The sequence below is a fragment of the Cyprinodon tularosa genome, unplaced genomic scaffold (assembly GCF_016077235.1).
Source record: "Cyprinodon tularosa strain WSP-4 unplaced genomic scaffold, ASM1607723v1 ctg16, whole genome shotgun sequence".
NCBI classification, from domain to species: domain Eukaryota; kingdom Metazoa; phylum Chordata; class Actinopteri; order Cyprinodontiformes; family Cyprinodontidae; genus Cyprinodon; species Cyprinodon tularosa.
The window spans coordinates 2,094,252-2,120,429 of NW_024038437.1; the positions used below are offsets into that span (position 1 = coordinate 2,094,252).

At 37.7% G+C, this 26,178-nt stretch overlaps 1 protein-coding gene across 2 annotated transcripts in view; it reads left to right on the forward strand.

Moving 5' to 3' along the window:
• LOC119780396 (protein kinase C-binding protein NELL2-like) overlaps window positions 1–26,178 on the forward strand; it is a 142,532-nt gene that overhangs the window by 109,471 nt on the left and 6,883 nt on the right. For both annotated transcript variants that reach the window (XM_038280430.1, XM_038280431.1), the window contains 3 exons: window positions 8,336–8,476; window positions 14,566–14,759; window positions 22,939–23,115. In XM_038280430.1, the coding sequence (XP_038136358.1) occupies window positions 8,336–8,476; window positions 14,566–14,759; window positions 22,939–23,115 (512 nt within the window). The remainder of the gene's footprint in view (window positions 1–8,335; window positions 8,477–14,565; window positions 14,760–22,938; window positions 23,116–26,178) is intronic.

A 26,178-nucleotide genomic window follows, 5' to 3' on the forward strand; every position in this document is an offset into this window, starting at 1 on the left:
TTTAAAATAATCAGCAGGGAAAAAAGAAAGGCTAAAGACATGTTTAATGAATGTATACTCAGACTATATTTATGTATTTCAGTTGGACACAGAATAGATATCTTTACAAAACAGGGTCTGATTGCAAAGTAGCAAAAAATAGAAAATGTATATCAGGTATCAAAGCTGTCCATGTTGCATGATTTCAAAGAGCAAAGGTCACGGTGCATCTACTCATAATAACGCACAAAAGCATAACATCCCAGTTTCATCACAGCCTAAATCTCCCCAGAGCACATCCCACCCAGCACTCAGGCTCAGGTAGTGAATAATTAAAACTAAATCCATTTTTCCGCCCCCTGACAGCTCCCATGATGCGTTACTGCAGCTGTCCCTCCTTTGTGCCACGGTTTGCCCACAAGGCCTGCAGGCCTGTGACTGTTTAAGCTCAAGCGGCTTGTTTAAGCACGATGATTACATATTCATTATTTATTTAGAGATGGCTTTGCAAAGAGCTCACTCCATCAGCTATAATTAGTGTGTCTTAATTAGGCCTTGCTAATGGCCGGAGCTGTCGTTTAGCTGGGAGCAACCTGCTGCTTTTGTCTAAATGACACGTCTCCAAGGGACAGGTTGATGCTGTAGATGCTAGTATGCAGTAAACAACACTGGACACAGGATAGTTACACCACTCGAAAGACTTACACAATGAAACTTCAGGGTTTTATCAGTAAAGCATTAAAACAAACTGTGCACATAAGTAATTCAATCAGTTCCTTTTTGCCACAATCAAAATTGTAGAAACATTTTCAATGTTTTCAAACTTTGGTTTTGCTTTCTGAGATTAGTTTTGTTAGTGTTTCCCATCCACTTGTTTAACAATAAGTTAAACAGTATTAAAAAAAAAAAGATGCAGAACCTTATCATTTAGGAGCTAGGGTTTATTTTTTCCTAACTATTCCTGGAATTACTGCAGAGGCTTCAAACAGTTTTTCAAAGGTCGCTTCCTCCCAGTGTGGCATAACCACCTAACAATAATACATTTGAGTAATTATGCAATGGACTGAAATGTTCACCTTTTCCCCCTGCCTGAAATCCTGAGAACCTCAGTCTGCTTCCATTTTGCAGAGCCATCTTCTCTAACAAGACAAGCTGTGAATAAACCCCTCTTGCCGAGTAATGCTGTGTTTGAGTATTTAAATAGTGTTGATAAGGCGATTTTCAGCAATCTATAGAAAATCTGTCAAACTCTATGAAAATCAATACAGCATAATGTATATGATCATCCTCCCACTCTTACATCCTGGTTTGATAGCTTTCATTTTAAAAACAAAAAGAGATTTTAGAAATTTCTTTATATTTACTGTTTTTTCTATGTGTTTCGTGACAAATTCCCACTATAACATAAAGATGGAGGAATTACATAAAGAGTGAGTGTACTCACAGCATTTCTGCAGACATGAATTGTTCACCAGTCTTGTTTCCAGTTTCCCTTGATTACTCACCCACTTTCCCACTCAAGGGATTGCAGATATAGATTTGCATTTCACTGTCTGTTTCATCTTCTGGAACTCTGCGTGAAGCTCGGTTTGACTTGGATTTCCCAGCAAAGCTCTGATGGTTGGGTGTTATTTCCTTACTTAAATACAAAGTATGCATCACAAAGATGTCAGTTTTTTCTTTTTTCACTTCACCATTGACTTTAAGGCTTAGAAGTCTTATCTTTATCTGACCTAAGAGAGTGATTCATTAGTAAAACTAGTAAGAAACTCCAGCTTAAAGTAGGTGATATTTATTTGAAAAGAATATCTAGAAGAATATCTAGAATTTAAAAGAAGGCAAGTTTATCTCAGTACACAAAAAGGTCATTTTGGATTTGTATAAACAGGAAATCCTGATTAAAAACATGGAGGTAACAGTACATAATATCACAAAGTTCAAGTAGTTTCCTGCAATTTTGGTTTTCTCATCTTAGTACGAGTACTGCTATCAGAGGTCATGAATGAATAGACCCTTCAAAATTCATTTTCATTTAAAAGTAAAAAGACAAAACTTTATGGCAATAGAGTATGTAGGTATGTGTGGGTTGATAGACAGACAGATAGATAGATAGATAGATAGATAGATAGATAGATAGATAGATAGATAGATAGATAGATAGATAGATAGATAGATAGATAGATAGATAGATAGATAGATAGATAGATAGATAGATAGATAGATAGATAGATAGATAGATAGATAGATAGATAGATAGATAGATAGATCATGAAATATAATCTAGCTCACCCTCAGATTGTAAAGGAATAATATAACAGTCCTGCAGACTTAATGTCAATGATGTGATGATTTTTAAGGTTGTGCCACTTTCTACCCTTTTCTGTATACCTTCTGTGAAACTTCGTGTCTTTCAGCAGCAAGCAACATATTCTCATTATGAGTGCGTATGAAATCGTACGAAAAGTTATGCACACTATTTTGTATGTTTTTGGACGGTTTTCCTCAAAAAACGACATCAGTGCGCATGCGCTGGCAGACAGAAAAAAAAGCAGATCCGCGGACAGACGTAAAAATGGGAAAAACAGTGCAATCATCACTTATTCATGTCTCTAACTACGTTGCTTGCTGTTTTATATCTTAGGGTTAGAGTTAGGGTCAGGGTTAGGGCTAATTGTAATTTGTATTCTATATACGTGAATGGTGCGTCAGATGCGCATGCGCATACGACGAAAAAAACGTCCAAAACGTACAAAAGTACGGTGCATAACTTTTCGTACGATTTCATACGCACTCATAATGAGAAAAGGTTGCATCAAGTTAATGACAACAACTGAAATTAGCCTTTCCTAAATAACAATAACATCAATAAATGTTATAGATATCAGTGATAGAAGTTATAACACAAAGACAATACAAAAAACAGCATGAGCAAATTCCTGAACACACATATATACTATATGTTTTATGGAGTGGTTACCTAGTGGGTAGAGAATAGGGCTTTGAATCCTGATGAGTTTGAAACCCTCTCCCACAGACTGCTACTCTGGGTCTCTGAACAAGATCCTTAACCCCTGATTGCTCCCTGGGCACCGCACAATGGCAGCCCACTGTTCCCCAAAGAGGAGGGGTTTAATGCACAGAGCTAATTCTCAACTGTGAGATCAATAAAGTTCAATTTATTTCTTCATTTTATGTATTTATGTGTGTGTGTGTGGGGGGGGGGGGGGGGGTTGTGTATGGGAACACAGTCGGAGGTAAAAGCAATGAGCTGAACTTTTCAAAGATAATAAACAGAAAAATCCCAATGAAATGAAGAAGATTATCTGAGCATGCATTTGAGCAAAAGTCATACAGAGGTCAGACTAAATCTACCTTTTTATTTTGCCCTTTTCTGCTCAGAGAGACAGCAGAGTGCAAGGGTTTGAATGAGTGCACTACTGTCTCTGCCTAAGCTTTTAGGTACACACACAATAAAATAAAATACCTGTGATACCAGAGATAGGCAGTTTTATTGCAGAGGAATAAGAAGCTCTCAGGAGAGAACCCGGATGTCTTTTTTCTCATCACTTAGTCCTTCAAGAGGTGCCGTAATAGAGCTCTTGTTTCTGGGCTGCCACTCAAAATAACGAGAAATATAATTGCAGTCTATCACATACTCGCTTGCTCTTTTTTCTTTGCCTTTTCCTCCTTTCTTTTTTCTCATCTTCCTTGACCTCCTCAACTCTGTCTTTGCATACACAGGGTATTTCAGTCATTTCCCTGTCTTTCCATCACCAGGGTAACTGCTGCACCTGAGCTTCTGACCTTTCCAGCTGAAAAAAGCAGCCCAATTTCATTCTGTTTGTGTAGTCACTTTATGTTCCCAGAGAGGAGAAAGGCATCATTTAACAAGTAAAACTACTAAGTCCCACCCCCAATGTTTGATTGAACAAAAGCAAAAGGCTCTTGATTCTACTGGGACAGCTTCTCTCAGTAGTGCCCTTGTCTGACTGTCATTGTTGATGATTTAATTACTACGATCTTGTATTCTCATTTAGAAAAAGATGATAAAAAGGAGAATTTAATATTTTTTTGCAAGGCGGGCTCCATCCCGGCTGTGCCTTCATGTTACCATGTCAAAAGTGCAGATGTGTTTCTCTATCCCGAAATGCAGCAGCACTTGAAAAGTTGATTTTTCAGCAGCATGGCTGCATAATATCAGCTGACAGTCTTTCTTGGATAAAAGAAAAAGAAGCGCTTTTTTGCAGAAGGTGGGGCGTCTGATGTTATCGCCAGACAATGAAGCATAAAAAAATACCTGAATGAAGCCGACTGAAAATAACCCATTTGCATATTTTTAGAAATTACTTCATCATCACTACCTGGTAAAAATAGCCTCTGATGGGCACAGTTGGGCTTTGAACTACCTCACATATAATTACATGCAGAGGCTGGATTTCAGCTTGGAAGTCTTTATAAACTAGCAATACACCTCATGCATTTCTCCCTTTTTAGACACTCGTGTTTCTCAGTCACTCTGACATTCACATGTAACAGAGAGCATTGGATATTTCTGCACAGGCAGGGAGATTTTAGAATATTTTTCATTGGTGGGTGAGTTATTCTATTTGCTGTGGACCATTGGGAGAAAAAATGCGTTCTGCTTCTTCTTTGTTGGGAATTAGTAAAAAGAAACAAAGCCATCCAACAGCTTTAAAGCTGCAAATGAATTGAGCTGATAACTCTGAATGATTTTTAGATATAAGCAGTGCTTTGGAAAGTTTCCCACTACCGCTTAAACTTTCATATTTTGTGGTGTTACAGTATATTAATACTAATAACAACTGAACATTATTGATCTCACATTGAAGCAATTACCTCTGTATTTAAGCCATCCGTTTGTGGAGCAGTGGGCTGCCATCGGGTTGTGCCTGGGAAGCAGTGTGGGGTTAAGGGTCTTGCTCAGGGAGCCAGAGTGGCAGTCTGTGGGAGTGGGGCTTGAACTCAGAACCTCAGGATTCAAAGCTCTTTGCCCTAACCACTTGGCTTCCACTCCCCCAAGCAGTACAACCCTCATTGTTAAGGGTGCTCTATTTCTAGACAACCCTAATGTATCTTGTGAAATGGAATGAAAGGAGCACGTATCTTGGTAAACTTCTTAAAACTAAGACACATGAAGTAAAAAAATAAAAAAATATTATTACATATGTTTAAAACACCTACCTTGGAAAAAGAGGAAACAGTAACCAATACCCAGAAACACAAGTGTTTCTGGGTATTGGTTACTGTTTAAAAAAGACTTTTAATATTGTCGTGTGAAAAGCTCTGTAACTAGAACACAGTGGATTAGAGTTTGAAAGTGTGTTTTTAGTTTTGCCTCCAAAGTTCTGTCTGCACTTTCATTTTAAATGTCTTCAAGGAAATACAATGTTTTGAATTGCTACCAGTTTCCGCAGTTTTATAAAATATGTGATCGCTAACTTTGAACATTTTAAATTAGTTTTTGCATGATGGTTCAAAAGTTAGCCGGTTTAAGGGTAGGTTGTCTGTAAGCACTTCGATACTGTGCATACTATAAAATCTTAACAGGATATAAATGGGTTATAATGGCCAAGACTTTAAAAAATAAATAAATATGTAAGAAATAATGGCCAAGATTTTGACTAGGCCATTATAACAAACAACTCTGCTTTAATTTGAACCATTCCATTAATTGTCGACCTTGTCAGTTACCCTAGAATTTATTATGGTCCTTCTGGCTGCCTCTTTCACTAACCCCCCCACATATGTCAGTAAAGGTAGATCGCCAAAATAAACTTATCTGCACAAACCTAGAGTATTCTTTTGTTAGCCTAATCCTGCCTTAAAGGGATAGTTCGGGATTTTTGACATGAATCTGTATGGCATCCCCATCACCAGTGTCATGCAATCACACTGACTTACCCCTGGCAGCGTCCTGTGAGCAGAGTTCTCGTCCAGTTTTGGTCAAGCCGAAAGTAGTCCGGCAGGTTTGCTAGACCCAGCGAAATAAAACGTTTCTCTTCCCAAAACATTATGTGTTCAAAAGAGTGATATTTTTGCATCCCAAAAACATTGTAGTGGAAAAAGTCACACGTCAATATCACTTGGTCCTATTTTCTCTCTGTTCGTATCAGTGCGCGCCGTCATTCTGACAGCGAGCTCAACTTTTCCAGCTCATTTCAGTGCTAACTTAGCAGCTGCAGAGAGCAGCTGCTGCAACTCCGACATCCTCATCAATGGAAAGGTTCTGTATCTCGGACATTACTTAATCCCACTCGTGGCAACAGTAGCATTCCACCTCTGTCTGCATTAATTCGTACTTGAAACAAATGCACCATGATTTGTCGGCCACCCTGGATATCGCAGCTCCAGCTGTGGCTCCTGCGGCTCCGGCTTCAGCTTCCATCACTTCCCTCTCTCTTTCTGCCTGATCTAACTCCATTTGTCGAAGTTCATCGTCAGTGTACTCGGGTTCATAAAGATATCCCTTTGGCTCTAAGTGGAAGTCGATGTTTTCCTCGTCGCTCTCGTAGTCAGACATCTTCCCCAGTAGTAAACAAGCGCGAATCAAACAGGTAGGCCCTAGCTGTCAGGTCATGGTGTCGCGCGCACTGATACGAACAGAGAGAAAATAGGACCAAGTGATAACGACGTGTGACTTTTTCCACTACAATGTTTTTGGGATGCAAAAATATCACTCTTTTGAACACATAATGTTTTGGGAAGAGAAACGTTTTATTTCGCTGGGTCTAGCAAACCTGCCGGACTACTTTCGGCTTGACCAAAGCTGGACGAGAACTCTGCTCACAGGATGCTGCCAGGGGTAAGTCAGTGTGATTGCATGACACTGGTGATGGGGATGCCATACAGATTCATGTCAAAAATCCCGAACTATCCCTTTAAACATCTCATCTTCTGACAGTGCTACTTGGTCAAATAAAAGCTAATTACTAATGTTCACTAGCAAATCTTTATTTGGTAATTATATGGATTTTACGGCAATTGTGTGCAGTGCATTTTATTTAGAGGTATCAGAGTACAGGGAGCATATACCGATGTCAAAGTTTTTTTTATTAAACACAAAACTTCAATAAAATGATTTCAAGCTTATAGTTTTAACATGACATGGTTTAAGCAAGCTGAAGATGTACCTTTGCAGACCACTGTAAAGCCTTAATCCACAGGATCTTTGATCAACAGTTAGTCTGCAGCAGAATTTCTATTTAAAGGCTGAGGGCTCATTAGCCAATAGATCTTAATCCTATTACTGCCCTGGTGGTGGGGGACCATGAGCCCTTCTGTCAGTCGCTCCAGGGCAGGCGGGTGTGGGGGATACTTTTGCGATACAGATGTGAAGAAGGTCACACACACGGCACAGTGCCATTTTCATAATGAGAGGAAAGCATCATGCATCATGCGGAATCATAAAAAAGCCATCATCGGCTATGCAGACACATTTAATCACGTCACATGTCGAGAGCTAACATATTTAGCCCTGCTGCATAATAACAGGCTTTATCCCTCCTTCATGTGGGCCTGGCCCGGGGTTTAATTAAATGTTAGCCGAAATATCAGAGTAATCTCTATATGGGTGTGTGTGTGTGTATTACGCTTATTGTTAACAGCTGAATAGAAGCTCTGATATTTGCAGTGATGCCTGGTATAATAATGAAGAGATTTAACAGGGGCCTTTTGTAAGATGAAAGAAGTGTGAGTGTATGAGAAAAAGATACAAGGACCAAGAAGAGAAGAATGCAGAATGATGGAGAGACTAATATGGGGAAGGGAAACCCACAACACTAAATCTCTGTGTTGCTATAAAGATGAGCTGAAAGAAGAAACCGACACAAGGATTTTCTTAGTATAGTCTGTGAAAATAAACATAAGCTTCCTCTACTGAGAGCCAACGGCTAAAAGAAACTGTGTCAGAGACATTAGTATTTATTTCTCTCTTACAGAATGTTTTCTTCAATAAAATGAATTGAGAGTGCACTAACTTTGAAAAAAAACCTTTGTACCTGCATGTCAGTGCATTTTATTACACCTTTAGCGGTGAAGTATTTTAGATGGTAAAACAGTTACAGCTCCGTCTTGTAAGAATGGGCTTCTTATTTTGGGTTATCCAGTTCCTTGCCATCTTTTATTGATATAGATGTCATCATCTAAATGTGAAAATGACTTTGATCAATAATGCCTTTGGTCTGGATGCTCTCAAACGCAAGACAAGTTGTTTTATTAATTATGAATCAGTCAGAGTCGAAAACACCCAAGAGGCAAAAATTGAGGAGGAATGTCTGGCTGAGTGTAACATATATTGACTGTATATGGAAGTCTTATTGTCTCCTCTCCTCCTCAGACATTGATGAGTGTGTGGACGGCTTTGTGGAGTGCGATAGTAAATCCACTTGTGTCAACTTGCCCGGCTGGTACCACTGTGAGTGCCGCGACGGCTACCATGACAACGGCCTGTTTTCCGCCAACGGGGAATCGTGCGTAGGTGAGTTACTCACGTTTTTTTAATTAAATCTTTAAAGTTTGGTCGGAGTACATTTTGAGTTTTGATTTGGGAAAATCTCAAAGATATGCATGGACTGGTGTCAGATTGCCACTCTATGATGAACTGAAGCTTATTTGGTTTTAAGCCATTGTAAAAATGTCAACCAAAATCTATTTTATTTATTAATCTATTTCAAAGGGATGGCATATATTAATGAATAGCAGGAGCTGTATTACACTGGGATTTAGCTCAAGGCTAGTTTCCATACATAGTGCCGTAGGACCGGGGAAGCAGGTACAATGAGAAACATACGGTGCATGTAACAAGAAAATACAGACCACAGATGAAACATACATGTAACAAGGACAAAAGACACACAAAAACCATAAAAACAGTTTCAGAAGAAATACAATGTAATGCCCATGGATGACATAACACACAGTGAACAGGACTGCTAACTTGAGGTAGGCTGATGTTTAAAAGGGTCATAGAATGATTCTATAGGGTATTTGGTGCAGGTCCATAAGGTCTCTGTGTGGGGTGTGTAACATTGGTTGGGCTCAAAATGGCATAATTGCTGTTCTATGAGCCCTAATGCAATGCTGGTTAAAAGCCCTAGAATGAAAAGACAGGTTTTCTTCTTTTTATGGAATGATCATGAATATTTAGATGAGCTGTGCGCTGATTGGTTGGTTTACAACGAGCAAACCTGCTGAGGAAAGACACGTCATAGTAACAAGCACTCATTCACTGAAACATCAAATTGTTGATATGGTAGGGTGACCAGACGTCCTGTTTTTCCTGGACATGTCCTACTTTTTATACCGAATAAAAAAGTCCGGGGGGAATTTCAAAATCGTCCGGGATTTTGGTCGACTACAGTGCAGCAGAACCAAGCCGTCAGCTCCAGGGTTTGAACTTCTCTGTACGTCCATTTCATCCACTGAACTACCGTCTATCTATCTATCTATCTATCTATCTATCTATCTATCTATCTATCTATCTATCTATCTATCTATCTATGACAATTTAAACCCTGTTTTGCATTCTATGACCCCTTTAAATTGCTTTTGATATTAAATTCAGTTTATTTCTATAGTGCCAATTCACAACACACCATCTCAAGGCACTTTACAATTCAACCAGATCATACAGTCAGATTGATTTAAAGTTTTATATCTAAGGAAAACCAGCTGATTGCATCAACTCAATGACTCAAGGGCAAATCCACACACAGAACATTCTTATAGAGACAGTGGAGTGGAAAAACTCCCTTACGACAGAAAGAAACCTCCAGCAGAACCAGGCTTGGTGTGAGCAGCCATCTGCTGAGGCTGACTAGTGGTGCTGTCCGTGACTGCTATGGGTAGTGCATTCCAACTTGTGGATGCCTTGAGAGAGAGAATGTTCTGTGCAAAGGTGGATTTCCTGAATTGGATCTCGCAATCCTGCATCATTGTGCTTCCCCTCCTAGTGTCACAGATTCTTTTTTAGTAAATTCCTCTGAGAGGGACGGGCCAGAGCCATTTAATACTCCGAACACTAGACAACAATTTTTAAATATCTTGAGATTTTTGAAATTTCTAAGGTTATATTTGTCTCAAAACTGTTACAAAAATCACAGGTAAGCACTGGATAAAATTGCAGACCTTTAAACCTAAGTTAATATTAAATGAGACTCTTATGTATTAGCTCTCTATAGAGGGATTAAGAGTTAATAAAGCAAGGTCACCCTTATAGTCACTTGCGAATTTATTTGGCTGCCTCAAACTTTTTGACCTTTTGCCAGATTTCAGGCTTCAAATATAGAGTGTAAAAGTGTGCAATATTAATCGGACACCTTCCTTTCAGTGCAGCAAACTCTCTCCAGAAGTTTTTCTGTTAGATAATCCCTGTAATTATTACACACTGTAGCTTTAAGATGGTTAAAATTAGTTTATGTTAAAACTAAAGGCAGGGAACCTGTAATATTACTTTAAATTTAGAATTAATCTGAGAATTATTGCAAACACAATAAATCCTAATTCCACTCTCAAGCCCAAATTGGTTGCTATTATTCTTTTATTTAGTGATAAAGCTAACTACTTTAAGCAGCACTAACCAACAACTTTGTATTTTACTGAATTCACTGCATAGTCCATAACTGCTTGTATAATATGTATAAGATTTACACTCTCAGTAGTGCAAACAATGTATTGAAATCTGTTCCTACTTTGTGTTCAACATATGGCAGCCATATTAAATTATTTCCTAAACCTGGCGAGAAACCACCTTTTTTACCTCCGCCAAAGAGGTTATGTCTTTAATCGAGTTTGAGTGCGCATTTGTTTAACTTGCCTTTTGTGTACAGGATAACTTGAGAAGTTATAAACAGATTTTAATAAAAGTTTTACCAAAGGTTCACCTCAGTCCAGTGAACAATGCATTATAATATCTAAACCAGAGAGTTGCAGCAGTGACTACTGAAAGCTTCAGCATCAGACTCAAAAAAGTCCAGAAGGTGAGCCACGCCTCGCACAAAGTCTCAATCTGATGATCGAATAAGAAAGCAGAATAGATGAAGAAGGTCAGAGCAGAACATTTGACAATGATTCAGAATATGTGGGAGATCTAGTTATTGGTGCAAAGTCACAATATGGGGCAAAATTTCCCACTTGGGGAAGGTCTGCGCTGTCCAAGTAGTTTTCTAGTTTTTTTCTTTTAATGTTAAAAATAATCTGTCACTCTAGTCGTTCTTGGAGGTCGTTGCATTTGCAATAACAGCTTTTTTTTTTTTTACTTTTGATTTGTTTTTGCTCAATTAAAAAACAAAGCAAGAAAACAATCAAAACTTTCTTCTAAAATAAGATATGAAGTTTTGTATTATAATATTTATATTTTATAATATTTGAACTTCATACATAAAGAAAAAGGTTATTACATTTCATTTATATTTAACTGTTATTGACTGAATCAGTCTCTTTTATCTAATTCTAATTAAGTAAAAAACAAAAGATTCTATTCTACCTTGGAATGAGTCAATAACAGTAAAAGTCTCTTTACTTTATTCAAATTTGCAGTGGATTAAAGGTGTTTCTGTGGCATACATTCCCAAAGAACTAACTTTTTATTTGTTGAAAATAAAGGAAAAAAATCCAACATTGAACACCAAACATTTAGAGAAGGCTATGATGGTATATTGGACAATCTTACTAAATATTGCTACAGCTCACTGACCTGTGTCTAATGTATAGATATATATGCAACTTTTTAAAACAAAGTTACTGTGTAACTACCTTAATGGTATAGTGGAGGATGTCTTTTTCCAGGCGGATCATTGAAATAAGTGGTCCTCCTAAGTGTCAATCATTTTGATATATTTGATATGATATAAGTTTACGTAAGGCCGTCCTATGTCCTCGTCCCCATTTTTACTTACCGGTGGTGAGTCTGACATAGTGTAAAAATTGCAAATCTTTGTTTGGAAAATACGCTGTTTAAGCAACGCAAACAGCAACTTTTAAACAGAGCGTGCACGAGGAGAAATGGGTTCATACACGCTTTTGCATGTGTTTAATAGAATTCCCTCTCGGGAGCGGGTACATTTTTTATTTTAAATGGCGAAGGGGGTCCTTTCAAAAATTCGCAAAGATCCTGCACCATACCTTTAACATGATTATTTTTAGGACCTTAGGCCTCTGGGAGCTCAGAAACTACAAAAATATTTAGAATTCTACTAGTAAATGTTTTAATGTATCAAACTGAACTAATACATTAAGGTATACTCCTCAGTTACAAAAACTTTACCAGTGTTAAACTGTTGTGAACAATTCAAGTTTTTATCAACCCTCACTGTTCTGTCAGAAACAGTAGGCTTCTTGCGCACTATACTGAGTGCTGTCATCAAATTTGTTGATTTACCAACAAAATTTTGAATATTTCTGTCCTTTTATATAACAAGATTTGACTTCCAACTAAACCAAGCTTTAATAACTATTATCTAAAACCCTCCTCTTCTTCAGCTGTTCAGATCTTATGGTCCCATCTGCTTGTTACATGATCGCTATTTGCTTCCCAGTTCTTTTTTGCCCTGATCAGAATCTGAACAAACAAGATTTTTTCTTTTCTTTGGTGGAAATCTTTAGTTGAATAATGAATAATGTAGGATTTTAATAAAAAAAAAGAATTTTAATTTAAGAATGCAGTAGCTTGCTTTTTACCAGTGACATTCAAAATGAAGTTTTTTCTGAAAAGCAAACTGTGTTAAGTCTGCCTTTCATTGTAACTTAAGGCATTGTTAAAACACACAGAATTGCATTCTCATAAACTTATATGGTAGCCCTGAGCTCAAAGAGACCTGCTATACAGCAGAACAATGATCTCGATTACCCAAGAAAGAGAATAAATGAAAACATTGAAAAAATTGTGTTCTGAAATGGTCTACTTAAAGGTTGGACATAGAGCTAAACTGATTTCTGCAGCTGGGCCTTTAACAGCACTTTTATATTTTAAAGCCTCCAGTTTAGCTCCAATAAAAATGGGTCAAAAACCTTCATATTGATATAAGAGAATCTGTACGAGCTTGATGGCAGCTGTTGGTTTTAAAGGTGGCAGAACCAGTCACTATGTTAAGAGGGCTTTGGAAGACTTTCCCTTTAAATAAAATGCTCTTTCTAAACAGCTTGTTGTAACTTTTTTTTTTATATGAAAGCCTGTTACAGTTTTTTATTGTATAGCAATAAAGTCGAAACAGAAGCAATCTGCAAGGGATGCTTAAAGAAATATTTTTTTATTTGCACTGTTTTACATCATTATTGGAAAGCTTTAATTTTTTTATTTATTTTTAATCTTTAATTGTTCATGCTAGTTGATTTTTATAAAATACTGTCTGATAAGTACCCCTTATAAAATTAGGTAGGTATTGGATTTGCATAAAAGTTGACTAGGAATAGAATCTAGGAAATAAAAATATTGTGTAAAATGTCCCTGTGACACAGTTGGTACGATACATCCTGCTATAGGAGGCCAATACATACAGTACGACTCTGGTCTGATATGACCTAACCTTCAGAGGTCTGTAGTCTAATCCAGTCATACCTATAATCTGCATTTGATGTTTAGTGCATTTTGAAATAGATCGACATTTTAATTTTACAAATATATCGTGCTTAGAAGCCATTCAGAAAACCTTCTGGGCAATATAGGACACTTCAAAAACCAACATATAAAAAAACACACAAAAAAAAAAAAATTGCTTTTGTATTCCTGTATTTGAGGCATTGTGTTTTGAACAATGAGAAAACAAAAACTAAAACGATTTCATTCAGGCTAAACAATAATCAGAGTTCTTTTTTAATTAATCAATTTGGGCCCAAGACCAAACACATCAACTAAAGCTTTTGTCTCATTTTTGTCCTGTAGTGTTTGACTTCCTTTATATCCAAACATGAATAAATAAAAAAAAAAAAAAAAAAAAAAAAAAAAAACAAACATAAAATTGATTCTTTTGTGACTAAATTGAAATTCAGGAAACAAAATTTCTGAGATTCAGTTAGCTTCTTTCAGATAATTTGAATTCAAGATTTACTTGGAAAGCTCTGTCATTTCTAAAATGCTCCCCTAACCATAAAAAAAGAAAAATCTATTATTTTTTTCCAGCCTGTTCATTTTTCTTGAAACGTTTTCTCTGATTCAGCGTGTGGGAAGACATGTTGGGGCTGTCAGAAGCCAAACCGTCAATCAGCAGTAACATGGAAGCCATGCCAGGAACAATTGTGCTAGTGCTGCTCTACTTTGACCCCATCTAAGCTGTCTGCTCATCTGAAAGGCCTAAGAGAGAATAAGCATTAAAAGTACCCCGAAATAAATAAAAAATAAATGAATAATCACCTGTCTGCACCTCTCAAAGACTGAGTTTGACCAAAGTGGGTTTCTGGGTTACATTCCTGTCGCACACTGCAGGATTTTGTCAGGAAGCGTCTCTGGTGCTCTGCTGTATCAGAGGCGACTTAATTGCTTTTATAATGGGGATGTCTTTTTCAAACGTGCATAAAAACAGCTTTACCTGCACAGAGCATATGTATGATGTAATTTCTTTGTGCTCTCTGTAGATATTAATGAATGCAAGACAGGGAGGAACACCTGCGCCAACGACACAGTGTGCTTCAACCTGGAGGGAGGGTACGACTGTCGGTGCCCCCACGGGCATAACTGCACCGGTGACTGTATCCATGACAACAAGGTCAAGCACAGCGGGCAGATCTGGGTGCTGGACAGCGACAGGTGCTCGGTGTGCTCCTGCCAGGTAATAAAGGGGGCAAGATGGAGAGCAAAGAGAGCTTAGAGATAAGGATGGTTGGAGCTTTTTAAACAGGGGACAGATGGAGGCATGGGACATGTTTTCACAGTTGGCATTGGGCTTGGGTAGGTATTTTTCTCAGGCTTGGATAACCCCATATCTAATTATATGGATTTTATTTTAACTTAAATAATGAACATTGCTTTTTTGATAGCTTTGGTTGTAACTATGATTCTTTTTAATGGCTGCTTGGTTTTTATGCCAAGATGTACATTAAGGGCCGGATCTATCAAAGGTTTGCGTGTATAAAAACGTGAGCTATTTCACTGCGCACGCTAAAAAATGTACAAACTGATCTATCAACAGCGTGCTAAAAGGATTTGGTCTTTAAAACGTGCTAAATAGCGCCTCTTATCCATTTAGTACTTTTTCTGCAATGAATATGCAATATGGGGCGTTTACACGCAAAAGTGCGTCTTGTGGGAGGAGAACATGTAAATATATTAATTTAGCACTCGCAAAGTGATTTATTAAACCTGAAAGCAATTTTGCTAACGGTATCTGACTCTATATTTAACACGTTTCAAAAGAAGGTGCAAATGGTCTGTATGCGTAATTGCGCACACATGGCAGCGGTTATTGTCGCAAGAAGGAGACATCGAAATAAAGCAAGGAGACGCAGAGAACGCATTTTTTCACTCCGTGTGAATATTTTTGCAATGAACGTGGAAACGATCATCAAAACATATCGTTTATCCAGCATTGCCATTTTGGAGCTGTTGGGGGAACTCCGAATGGATTTGGAGCCAGCCACAAGGAGGACCCACGCAATACCAGATATCACAAAACTCCTTGCAACATTGCACTTTTTTGCATCTGGGTCATTCCAGCGTACGGTTGCAGCGAGAGCTGGGATCTCCCAATCTCGTTTTTTTCAGAAGTGCTGTCCGACGTTCTAAATGCCATGTCGCCCTGACGCCCTACCGGAGAACCCCGACCTCCCCCCTGCACCTGTGGAGCAACATGCCAATGCTGCGGGGATGCGCAGTACTCTCATCCACAGTCACCTGCTGTGTGCAATTTGGTATGTGCATTTTTCTACAGGCCAATACAAAACACTAGTTTTTTTTTGTTTTTGTTTTTTTACTGCAGTGAAGTAGAAATTCAGCCACATACCAACCTTAGGGAATAAGGGTCGCCAAAGTTTTATATATATATATATATATATATATATATATAAATATTTTCTTTTTGGAGGGGGTGGGGGTGTCACTGTAAGATTTAAATTTCTTAATGCACTAGTTACAAACTACAAACTACTTTGCCGCAAACCACAAAACGCGCAAAACCATCATTTAAATAGGGCGTCTCCAACAGTTTTGCACCTGCCACCAGTTACGCAATCTCTCTTGTTAAATCACCCGCAAACCATGGTTCAGCCCCTCGCGCAAAATTCCAGTTTGCGAGCGCAAATTACTGCACGCAAAATTGGATCTTGATAAATCCGGCCCTAAGTGAATTAAATAATGGAGGTAATTGCATTGAACAGTTAATAGTGGTTATTGAATCAGTTGGCTACTCTGAACAGGAAGTTTTAAATCCTGATTCTGTCTTGAGTGATGAGAGAAAGAAAGTACCAGATACAGCACATGAAAAACTTAAAAATAAATAAATATCTTCTTTAATGCATGACAAATTAAAAGGTAATGTTGGATCTCACTATAGTAGGCATATCTATTGATTTAAAGTTACTGCTTAAGGTAGTTAGACAATGTAACAATATTGTGCAGATACTACATATTGTGAAGACAATGCATATTAGCCTGTTAAATTTAACTTGATTAAGTTAATTTACATTTACTTGCATCAGATCATACCCTAATGTAAAAAATTTACATAGGTAAATAAGCTAAAAAAATCTCCATTGATATATTATCTTGTGTACTGAGAGAAAGATGTAGCTTCATATTCAGGAAGTTGTTGAAGATGTTCAAGAACTACTGTAAGACAAATTATGCGATCTGAGAAATTCCCCTTTCTGAAATAATCTATTCCCATGACTTCAGTTCCCCTGACTGAGTTGTGTGTAGGGTTGCAATAGGGGTGTAGGAAAAAAATCAACTTGCCGATATATCATGATTTTTGGTTGCCCAATATAATATGAATCGTTCAGTTCCTAATATCAATTTTCAAAAAAACTATTTTCACTTAAAAAAATAAAAATGCAGCACTTGAGAATAGAAGTAGTGACTTTCACTGGTCATGTTTCAGTGCTGTGTAAAGGCATCATTACCAACAAGAATTAAAAATGACAAAGTAAGATTAGATATGCTGTAATTTATTGGTACATAATGATTTTAGAAACCGTTTCTTGAGTAAATGATCAATTAAAGCAACCTTAAATTTTACAATAAAAATCAGTTTAATAAATTAATAATACATTTGTCCATGCCTTTATTGTGCATCATACTTTTATTGTAGCATTTTTTCCCCTCTTTCCAGGGGTCTAAACAAAAGCTAAGAAAATGAGGGAAAACTTGCTCCCTCTTCCACGTGACTGAAGCCAACCCCCACAGGGCCAGTCAGCTACAAATGTCAATTCTTTCTGTTATATGAAAGAAGTGCTCCTCCCTAACAATAGACATTTTACAATGTACTGCAAAGAAGAGAATAAGTTATACTGTCTCATTCTTTTTTAAGAAAATATCTCATTTAATAGTAAAGTAATATCATAGCACCTTTAAGCCAATGATCATGTGGCTCTTAAACAGCAAAAGTGTAAACTTGAATAAATGTGATGGGGATATATGTTTAGATTTTTAAAAGAGACTGAGCAAAAATGTACAGCAAGTTATTCTCTATGCTACGCCTCTATGGGGAGGAAAAAGATTGATACTGTAGTTTGCACTCATTCATAGTTAATAATTGAGCAGATAGTGTAACTGCATGTTCATAAAGCAGCACAAATAAATATTTTATATCACCATTGGGGAAAATGAGTTTTATGTAATTTGTTTGTAGTGACAAACTCACAATTATGAATAACTATACGGCTACTACAACAAAACGACCTATACTAGCAAACAGAAACCCTTTTTCCATAAAACTGGTGTTTATTGGATCATGTGTAATGATATCCCTGTCAGGTTATTTTTTCATCGGTTTTATAATTCTGTATCATATGCAGATATGTAGTTTTAAGAAAAATAAGTTGGTAACGTCCTATATTGTAATTTGATCATTAGCTAAGACTGAGTGTCACATATTATGTTTTGGACAGGTCTAAAAACATTTATGTGTTTAATTATGGAAAATCCATAATTACCACATATATGAGGTATAATTTATTCTCATGAATCTCTGTCTGTGCTAATAAATATTCCTTCACATCAGTATTCCAGAATTCTTAAACTGGCTCTAACAACAGAGAATTTAGTACTATTATTTCAGAATTTGATAGATGTTTTTATCAAAGAAATTTGATTGGGCATACCTACAATCTATAAAGCATTGATATTTCCTGATGGAAAAACGAGAATGACATTATTTCAAAGTAACTCGTTTAGTTTGCAACAGTATCACACACATTTTAAACTCTTCATTCTAATATACTCTCAAAATACAAAACTGGAGGTTAATAACAGTTGAGTCTCATCTTGTTGTTGCAGGTTTGGATTTGAAATAACTGCCATAAGATCAAAAGTTTGTTCCTGACTGGAAATGACCCAAACATTTCAGAAAAAGGAAAAAATCACATGAAATAAGGCTATAATTTGGTGGAAATTCTAAAGGCTCAAATACAATAATTGATAAGTCTACCAAACATTCAGGCCTATGAACATGAGAAAGTAGGCCTTTTTAACTGCATTGAGACCTTTAGAAAGATAACGAGAACATAAAAAAATGAACATATAATTAATTCATTGTCTACGCCTACATACCCTTGCATTGATTGCTCATTTCATTCACCTGTCTAGCTCTGCCCTGTTCCTTATCACTGTTCATCTGATCCACCTGCTCCTGCTTCTGTTTACACTCCACCATCAGTGCCAAAGTATTCTTTACCCTTTGGTGTTGAGAGTTCTCTAGCGTTTCTGTTTTGTTCTGATGTCCTGATCCGTCTCTGTATTTGGACCTTTGGGCCTCCCTGCCCCTGTCTTATCTGTTTGCCTGGCCTGCCTTTGGACTCCTGTCAGATTCTTCTGTGGACTGAATCTGGATCTGCCTCTTGACTTCGCCCTGTGGGTTATCCTGCCTTCTTTTGTCAGCTCAGATCTGACCTCCTGTCAGCTCTGCAGCTTTCTAGGCACCGCGTCTGGAACTCTCTGACAGCGTCGGCTGTGTCTTGTCGGTCGTCCGGTTGCAATATATTCCTGTTCTCTGGGCACTGACTGAACTGTCAAACCAGACGTTCCTGCCTCAGATGCCCTAGCCGGTGCAGCAGCAGCCACTCCAGATCTGTTCAGTCATTATCTGTATAAAAGCTTTTTAAGTATTCCAGTGTCTGTCTTGCCTGACTTCTGGGCCCTGCTTTCTGAGCCATTACAGCCATTTCATACATAAGATAATTTAGAGATGCCAATTAACCCAGCAGTTGTGTTTTTGAAATCTGGGGTAGCTTTATCTACATCACACTAACACACACCTCATTTAACAAAAAAAGGTGTCATGCTAAATTGTTGCAGATGAGTTTCCTGCACATGACATGATAACACAGAATGGGTTCTGAAAAATCCAGATACTTTAATACTTTAATAATCTGTGAACTTGCTCACATGAATATCACTTTCTATGAAAAAGAAATAGATAAAGGCAAAACAGCAACTGAAGTGGAAACATCATCTTGCAGACTTCTGGGAAGAGTCGTTTTCTTATACTCTGAGCGACCAAAATGTCAAACTGAGTTGTGCAGATTTTCCAGATGGCCTTGAACATTGTGGCTTTGCTTCTCGATGCCATGTATGGTGTCGCAGATATGAAGTTTTGCATGCAAACCAGCCCATATAATCTCTATTGGTGAAGATAAGACTAAAGCTGTGCCTTCCAGATGTTCTCAACGAAGAAATTAAAACTATATTTGGATTTAAATTATGCAAATTTGTGCAATTATTTTTGATTCTCAAGAAAACAAGGGACTGATGGGACATGACAGAGATGCTATTTAAAAGTCAAGTACAGTACGTGTTGTCATATTTTTGATACATTTGATTGACTCATACTACTGACGTTGTTTTGATCACCTCCCGATATCCAAATGATGAAACACCTGAGAAGAACTGGTCTTGAAAACTCATTCTGTCATCTCAGACATATTTTATTTCATCATCATCGGGTCACAGAGCTGTCACACTCTAAATTTGCAGCATTTTACTCCCCCCTAATGCCGAGTGTCTGGGAGTAGTGGAAGGCGATTATAGTGGATTAGTGTCGGTAGTGAATGATCAAGCGGCAAATTATTCATTTGATTACAAAGGAGCAGGACAGAAATGGCTCCCTAATTAAATGAGTTGTTTAATTGATTAGAGAGATTGAGGTGCTGCCTGTCAAAATTTGTTGTATTAAGCAGATTAAAGAGCAGGGGAGTAAACATCTTATTGTTTTGGAGGCTGTGGGCCCAGCTGGATAGTAGATGGAGGACCTTAACTAAGTGAGTTGGGGAAACCAAGGTCAAAGACCCCAGACAAGGCAAAGATAAGAATGTGTCCAGACTGCACCTGTTCAGCATGAATAAACACAGGCTTTATTCCGTCAGGGTCACGGCTGGGCTTTTGCCTACCTCCAGCAGTCTATTGGCAACGGGCAGGGTAACACCCTGGACATTTCACCAGTCTGTCACAGGGCAACATAGAGAGAACTATGCACACACACACACACACACACTCACACCTAAGGACAATTTTAGAGATGCCAATCAACCTAACAGTCATGTTTTTGGACTGTGGGAGAAGCCAGATTACTCAGAGTGAACCCACACGTGTGGTCAGAAAACTGTCCCATATTTTCTTTTCTACAAAAAGGCCAAAGTATTACATAGAGCTGCAAATATATATATATATATATATATATATATATATATATATATATATATATATATATATATATATATATATATATATATATATATATATATATATATACACATCACCACCATTTTTCACTCAAATTTATTTGTCGTTTTTCTGGACATACACACAAGCCCCTGAGTAGACTGAGGACCAATGTGGGCAAAATCAGGTGAACACGCTGTTGCCACACGTCATTCGCTTGGGCACACCTACAATCTATAAAGCATTGATATTTCCTGATGGAAAAACGAGAATGACATTATTTCAAAGTAACTCATTACTTCCTGAGTGGGTGTTATAAACTTGGATCATCAAGTTAGGCTACAAGGCTCTAAGATTACAGCAGCAATTTCTATTCATTTACTTCTAATTTAAAGGTATAGTGGAGGATATTCCTTTTCCGCGTGTATCATCCAAATTGGTCCTCCTTATTGTTAATCATTTTGATATATTTTATATTATATGTTTACATAAGGCCATCCTATGTATTTGTCCCTATTTTCACTTACCGGTTGTGAGTGATGCAAACCTTCTTTTGGAAAGTAAGCTTGTATGAGTGATGCAAACCTTCTTTTGGAAAGTAAGCTTGTATGAGTGATGCAAACAGCAACTTTTAAACAGAGCATGCACGAGGAGAAATAGGCTCGTGCATACTCTTGCAGGAGTTCCATAGGCGTTCTCTCTCAGTAGCAGGTACAGGTTTGTGCATTTTTTTTTAAGTGGAGAAGGTGGATCTTTTCTTTAATGGATTTGCCCCACTTGAAATTAATGTTGTAATGTTGGATTATTTCTTTATGAATCTGTACTGTAGCTCTTTGATGGGCTGCATAAAGAAATTTGTAGAATTACTTTTAAAAGGGAAACTAACCATTAATTAAACATATTCATCCAAATACAACTTTTAAAAAACTTTTAAAAAATGATTTGATAGTACTGATATTTTATAAAGAGCTAATATTAATATATATATATAATTTTTGCTTATTTATTATGGCAAGCAAGATAACTGTTCCCCATTTTCATGTAATGAAATTCAGGGAAATAACTGTTGTTACTCATATTTTCATTGATGGTTTTAGGTTGAAAAATGACCTAACTCATGAAGACAGTTCATTCTTTTATTGTTTTTCATTTATTTTATTTGTATTTTATTCTGTAGTTTTTGATTGAACAGACATGCTTAGTCATGCTTTGTACCATCAACCTACCAGGGACCTCAGAGGAGAATTATTTAACAAAGTAAAGAACATTAATATGATAGTTTGAAAATAAATGTCATGCTAATTGATTACCAAAAGAGCTACAAACAGGCATTTGCATTCTCTGCAATGTGCCAAGGGACATTACAAAGCCATCAGTCTAGGCTTGGGTACATATTTCAGCCTGTTTATCATGTTGATCATGTACAGAGAAATCAAACAAATCAATACTCTTACATTCAGATGTTGCTATGAAAATTCAATGCATTGCCTAACAGATTTGCTGTGATGATTAAAAACTGTTAAATTTAAAATTAAAGCCATCATGAATGCGTAGAAGATTTTTGATCAGAACTGCACCTTTGTGTAAAAATACATCAGTTTTTTTTTTTTTTTTTTTTTTTACGTGGCCCAATGTCTAATTTTACCAGCTTCAGATTGAAGCCAATTATCTGAAATGCATTATTTCTACTAGTCAAGTCATTATCGACCTGCGATAACATTTCATGTGACTTTTTAAGTGGGGAAGATGATTCCTAATGAAAAGAGCTGCCGATTTCTATTCCAACAAAACAGATTGATTAAGTTTATTCCTCTTTGTAAGGATATGTCTGGTTAAATGACAGGAACTTTTTTCCTTGAGCTTTAGAGACGTCTCACTGGCAGGACAGAGTCAGAGCTATAAATTAAAGTTAAGACAGATTAAAGCACCTCAGTGCAGAGAGATAAACATGAAGGGGATTGAACTAGCTGCATCAGCCAATATAAGATCAATGGCACCGGGCAGGCTCCTTAACCTTTATAACATTATTTATAATGAATATGTATGTTTAATGATTTGATTACACACATTTTTTGCACAATGGATTATTCTATTATAGACATCCTGTGTATTAATGTTAAATTATGCTTGGCTTTCAGGCTGGCCAAGTGATGTGTCGGAGGATGGTTTGTGACTGCGACAACCCCAATGCTGACCTGTTCTGCTGCCCTGAGTGCGACCCCCGCCTGAGCAGCCAGTGCCTGCACCAGAATGGCCTGCTCACTTATGGCAGCGGCGACACATGGGTGGAGAACTGCCAGCAGTGCCAATGCCTGGTAGGTAGATGTATATAGGCATTCATTAAATATCCAATTCAGGAATCTGCAACAGAGGCGTTTTATCAGTGTGCCGCAGCCAGCACCCACACAAGGAATGCAACAAATACCCCAGTCTCCATGGAAATGCTGATCAAAGAGAGATGCCTGTTAAAAAGAAAGTCAAGGAGAAATATTTTGTTGGAACAGAGTGATTAAGAGGTGAATAGGAAGGTTGCAGGAATGAGAAAAGTAAGATTGGTTTTTGTGTGGTGCAAAAAAAATTAAATAAAGAAAGACGTGAGTGATTGCTTTGATTTGTGTGAATACAAAGAACCATCTTTGCTATAGTCCACATTGATGGAATAAAACATTTTATTCAGGCTTCTTCCAAGGTTGAGCATGTGTAAGCCTCTACAAATGTCAGAATTATTTGTGAGTTTACAGGATATACGCTCCTGTTGACTTAGGATGTTGCTAAAAGTGAGTTTCTTGTACTTTCTGGTTCTCTCTGCAGTCGAACAACTTCTATTCTTCGTGCCAAAGAAAATAACAATGCTCACCTCATGAAGCTGTCACACTAAGACATACAGTATGGGCTATTTACTTTTGTGTTCCCATCTGCTGCTGTGCTGACCTTTTCCAAGGTTTACAGAGGATTGCTGTTAGGACAACAGGAAAAAAGCTTTCAAATGTTTCCCAATAAAACTGACAAAACTGATAAATGTATTCAACCCAGATCTCCCCTTGTACCTTCTAACCATATACATATTCTAGATCAGTGGTTCCCAAACTTTTTGTGCCCAAGGCACACCAAAGGACAAGTAAAAATCTCAAGGCACACTTATTGTGCTAAAGAGCATTTAAAACCTGTGTCATCCATCGTGTTTAGCAAAATATTTGTTATAATTACGTACTAATTCAAAATAAATTTTGACAAGACAACTATATTACTCATGAAATATTTATTAACAAAATATTCCAAAATTTAATTTGAAACATCATCAAAATAGGCTTCATCAAAGCAGCCACACGCCTATTTAAATCATGGTTCACAAAATTAAAACCGAAGCAAAGAAAACTCAGCAGAAATTATGCACAAAGAACTAACAATGCAAGGAAGCTGCACTGTCCATTGTCCTGAACTACAAATAATAAATGTAAAAAAGTTTTATCAGCATTGAAACGTGTGCTGTTGTAAATATTTTGTCTGCTTACAAATTAGTGAGACACGTGTGCCTGTCCGTGCGCACAGATTTTTTTAATCCTTGGTGGCACTGAGGAGAGGGCCACACGCAAGTCCTGTTCAACAGAGAGCCGTGATCTCCTGTTGTTCTTCATGTAGACCAGAGTAGAGAACGCCAGCTCACACAGGTAAATAGTAGGGAAAAGAAGAAGTTGCTCAATTGCGTGGCGTGAGATGTTTGGTTATTCTGATGCAGAAGCCAACCAAAACTGATCCAGTAGGAGCTCACTAAATTTGAATTTTAATGTGCGGTCCGCACGGAGCTCTGCGCACTCCTCTCTTTCTTTCATTGTCAGTTTTTCTGTTGAAGATTCCTGGTTGAATGGGTCTCGGATCCAGTCGTAATCCTCAACGTCAGCAACATGTGGAAAGTAGCGCTCAAACCTGTCTTTTAAGCTCTGAAGGTGTTCGGCATATGATGCGCGCTCCATTGCTGCCTGCGGCGCAGCTGATGCCAGCGGGAACATGTCCATCGTGCCCTGTTCCAAAGCTTTGCGCCACAGGATGATAATTCCTACCTGCGCATCTCCGTGGTCAGGGAGTTCTCCTTGAGTTTTTTTTTCTTTTTAGATTATTTTAATGTAGTTTGCCTCTGTTTTGTGAAAATGAATGCAAACAAAGTAGTGATATAACCGTATAGGCTTTTTATTTTTCTGTTATTATATTGTAATGACCATACATGGTTGTCACAAAATTCCACGGCACACCCGCACTTGACTCACGGCACACCAGTGTGCCGCGGCACACCATTAGGGAACCACTGTTCTAGATGAATACAGTGGCTCGCAAAAGTATTCATTCCTCTTAGATTATTTTCACATTTCATCACGTCCCACCCACAGACATCAATGTGTTTTATTGAGGTTGAAGATGTGAGTTCGAACGAATGAATGATACATGGTTTTCAACCACTGCAGAAATCTCCTCAGCAGGTCACCATAGCTTTTGCAATGAACCATCCATTTTTTTTCAAGTGTTTTGAGTCTGAACTATGTCTGAAAGATGCAAGAAGTGTCCCCTGAACACTGGCTTAGGGCACCGCTGATCTTAACCTTCCTATACTAGCACTGGCTGTACACTTAAGGTCCTGCTGAAAGGTCAACCTACAGTGTTCTCCAGTCTCAAGAGTCTCACAGCCTCTAACAGGTTTTCTTTCAGGGTTGGCCTTTATCTAGCTCTGTCCATCTTCCTACCACTTCTGTCCCTATCTAGCCTCTCTGTGCCTGCTAAAAAATGCATTACCACAACTTTACACTGCCTCAGCCGTGTTCCATCAAGCTGTGCAGTGTTAGTTTTCTTTCACACATAGCATGGTTTGGTTAAGAAGTTTAATATTTGTCTGATCTGACAGAGCACCTATTTCCACAGTTTAACTATCTGCCCTATTTGGCCTCTGGCAAACCTCTGGCACGGCATCTTATGGATTTCTTTCTATGATTTCTTTCTTCTTGCAATGCTTCTATAAGGGCCATACGGCTCCCCCAGAGTTAAATTATGGACCATTTGGCTTTTCTTTTGATTAATGTTCAAACCATCTTTCTGTTTTTCTATTTTGTTGCTCTGTTTCTTTTTGTTTGCAGCCATATGCTAACTTGTGTTTATGTATCTGAAAAAATCCCCCAAAATATACAGAGTTGTATGACTTAATTTGAAAACAGTAAAGCAGAATAGATGACTGGGTGTATATATTTTTGAGACACTTAGCAAACATTTTAACTCCAAATCCCAAACAAGCACTCAAGGGCTCGCCATTATTCTTTTTTTATCCGCTTTTAGATGCCTCTAATGAAAACCCTGTGTGTAGCCTAGATGCTGTGACTTTTTCTCCAGTGTGACAG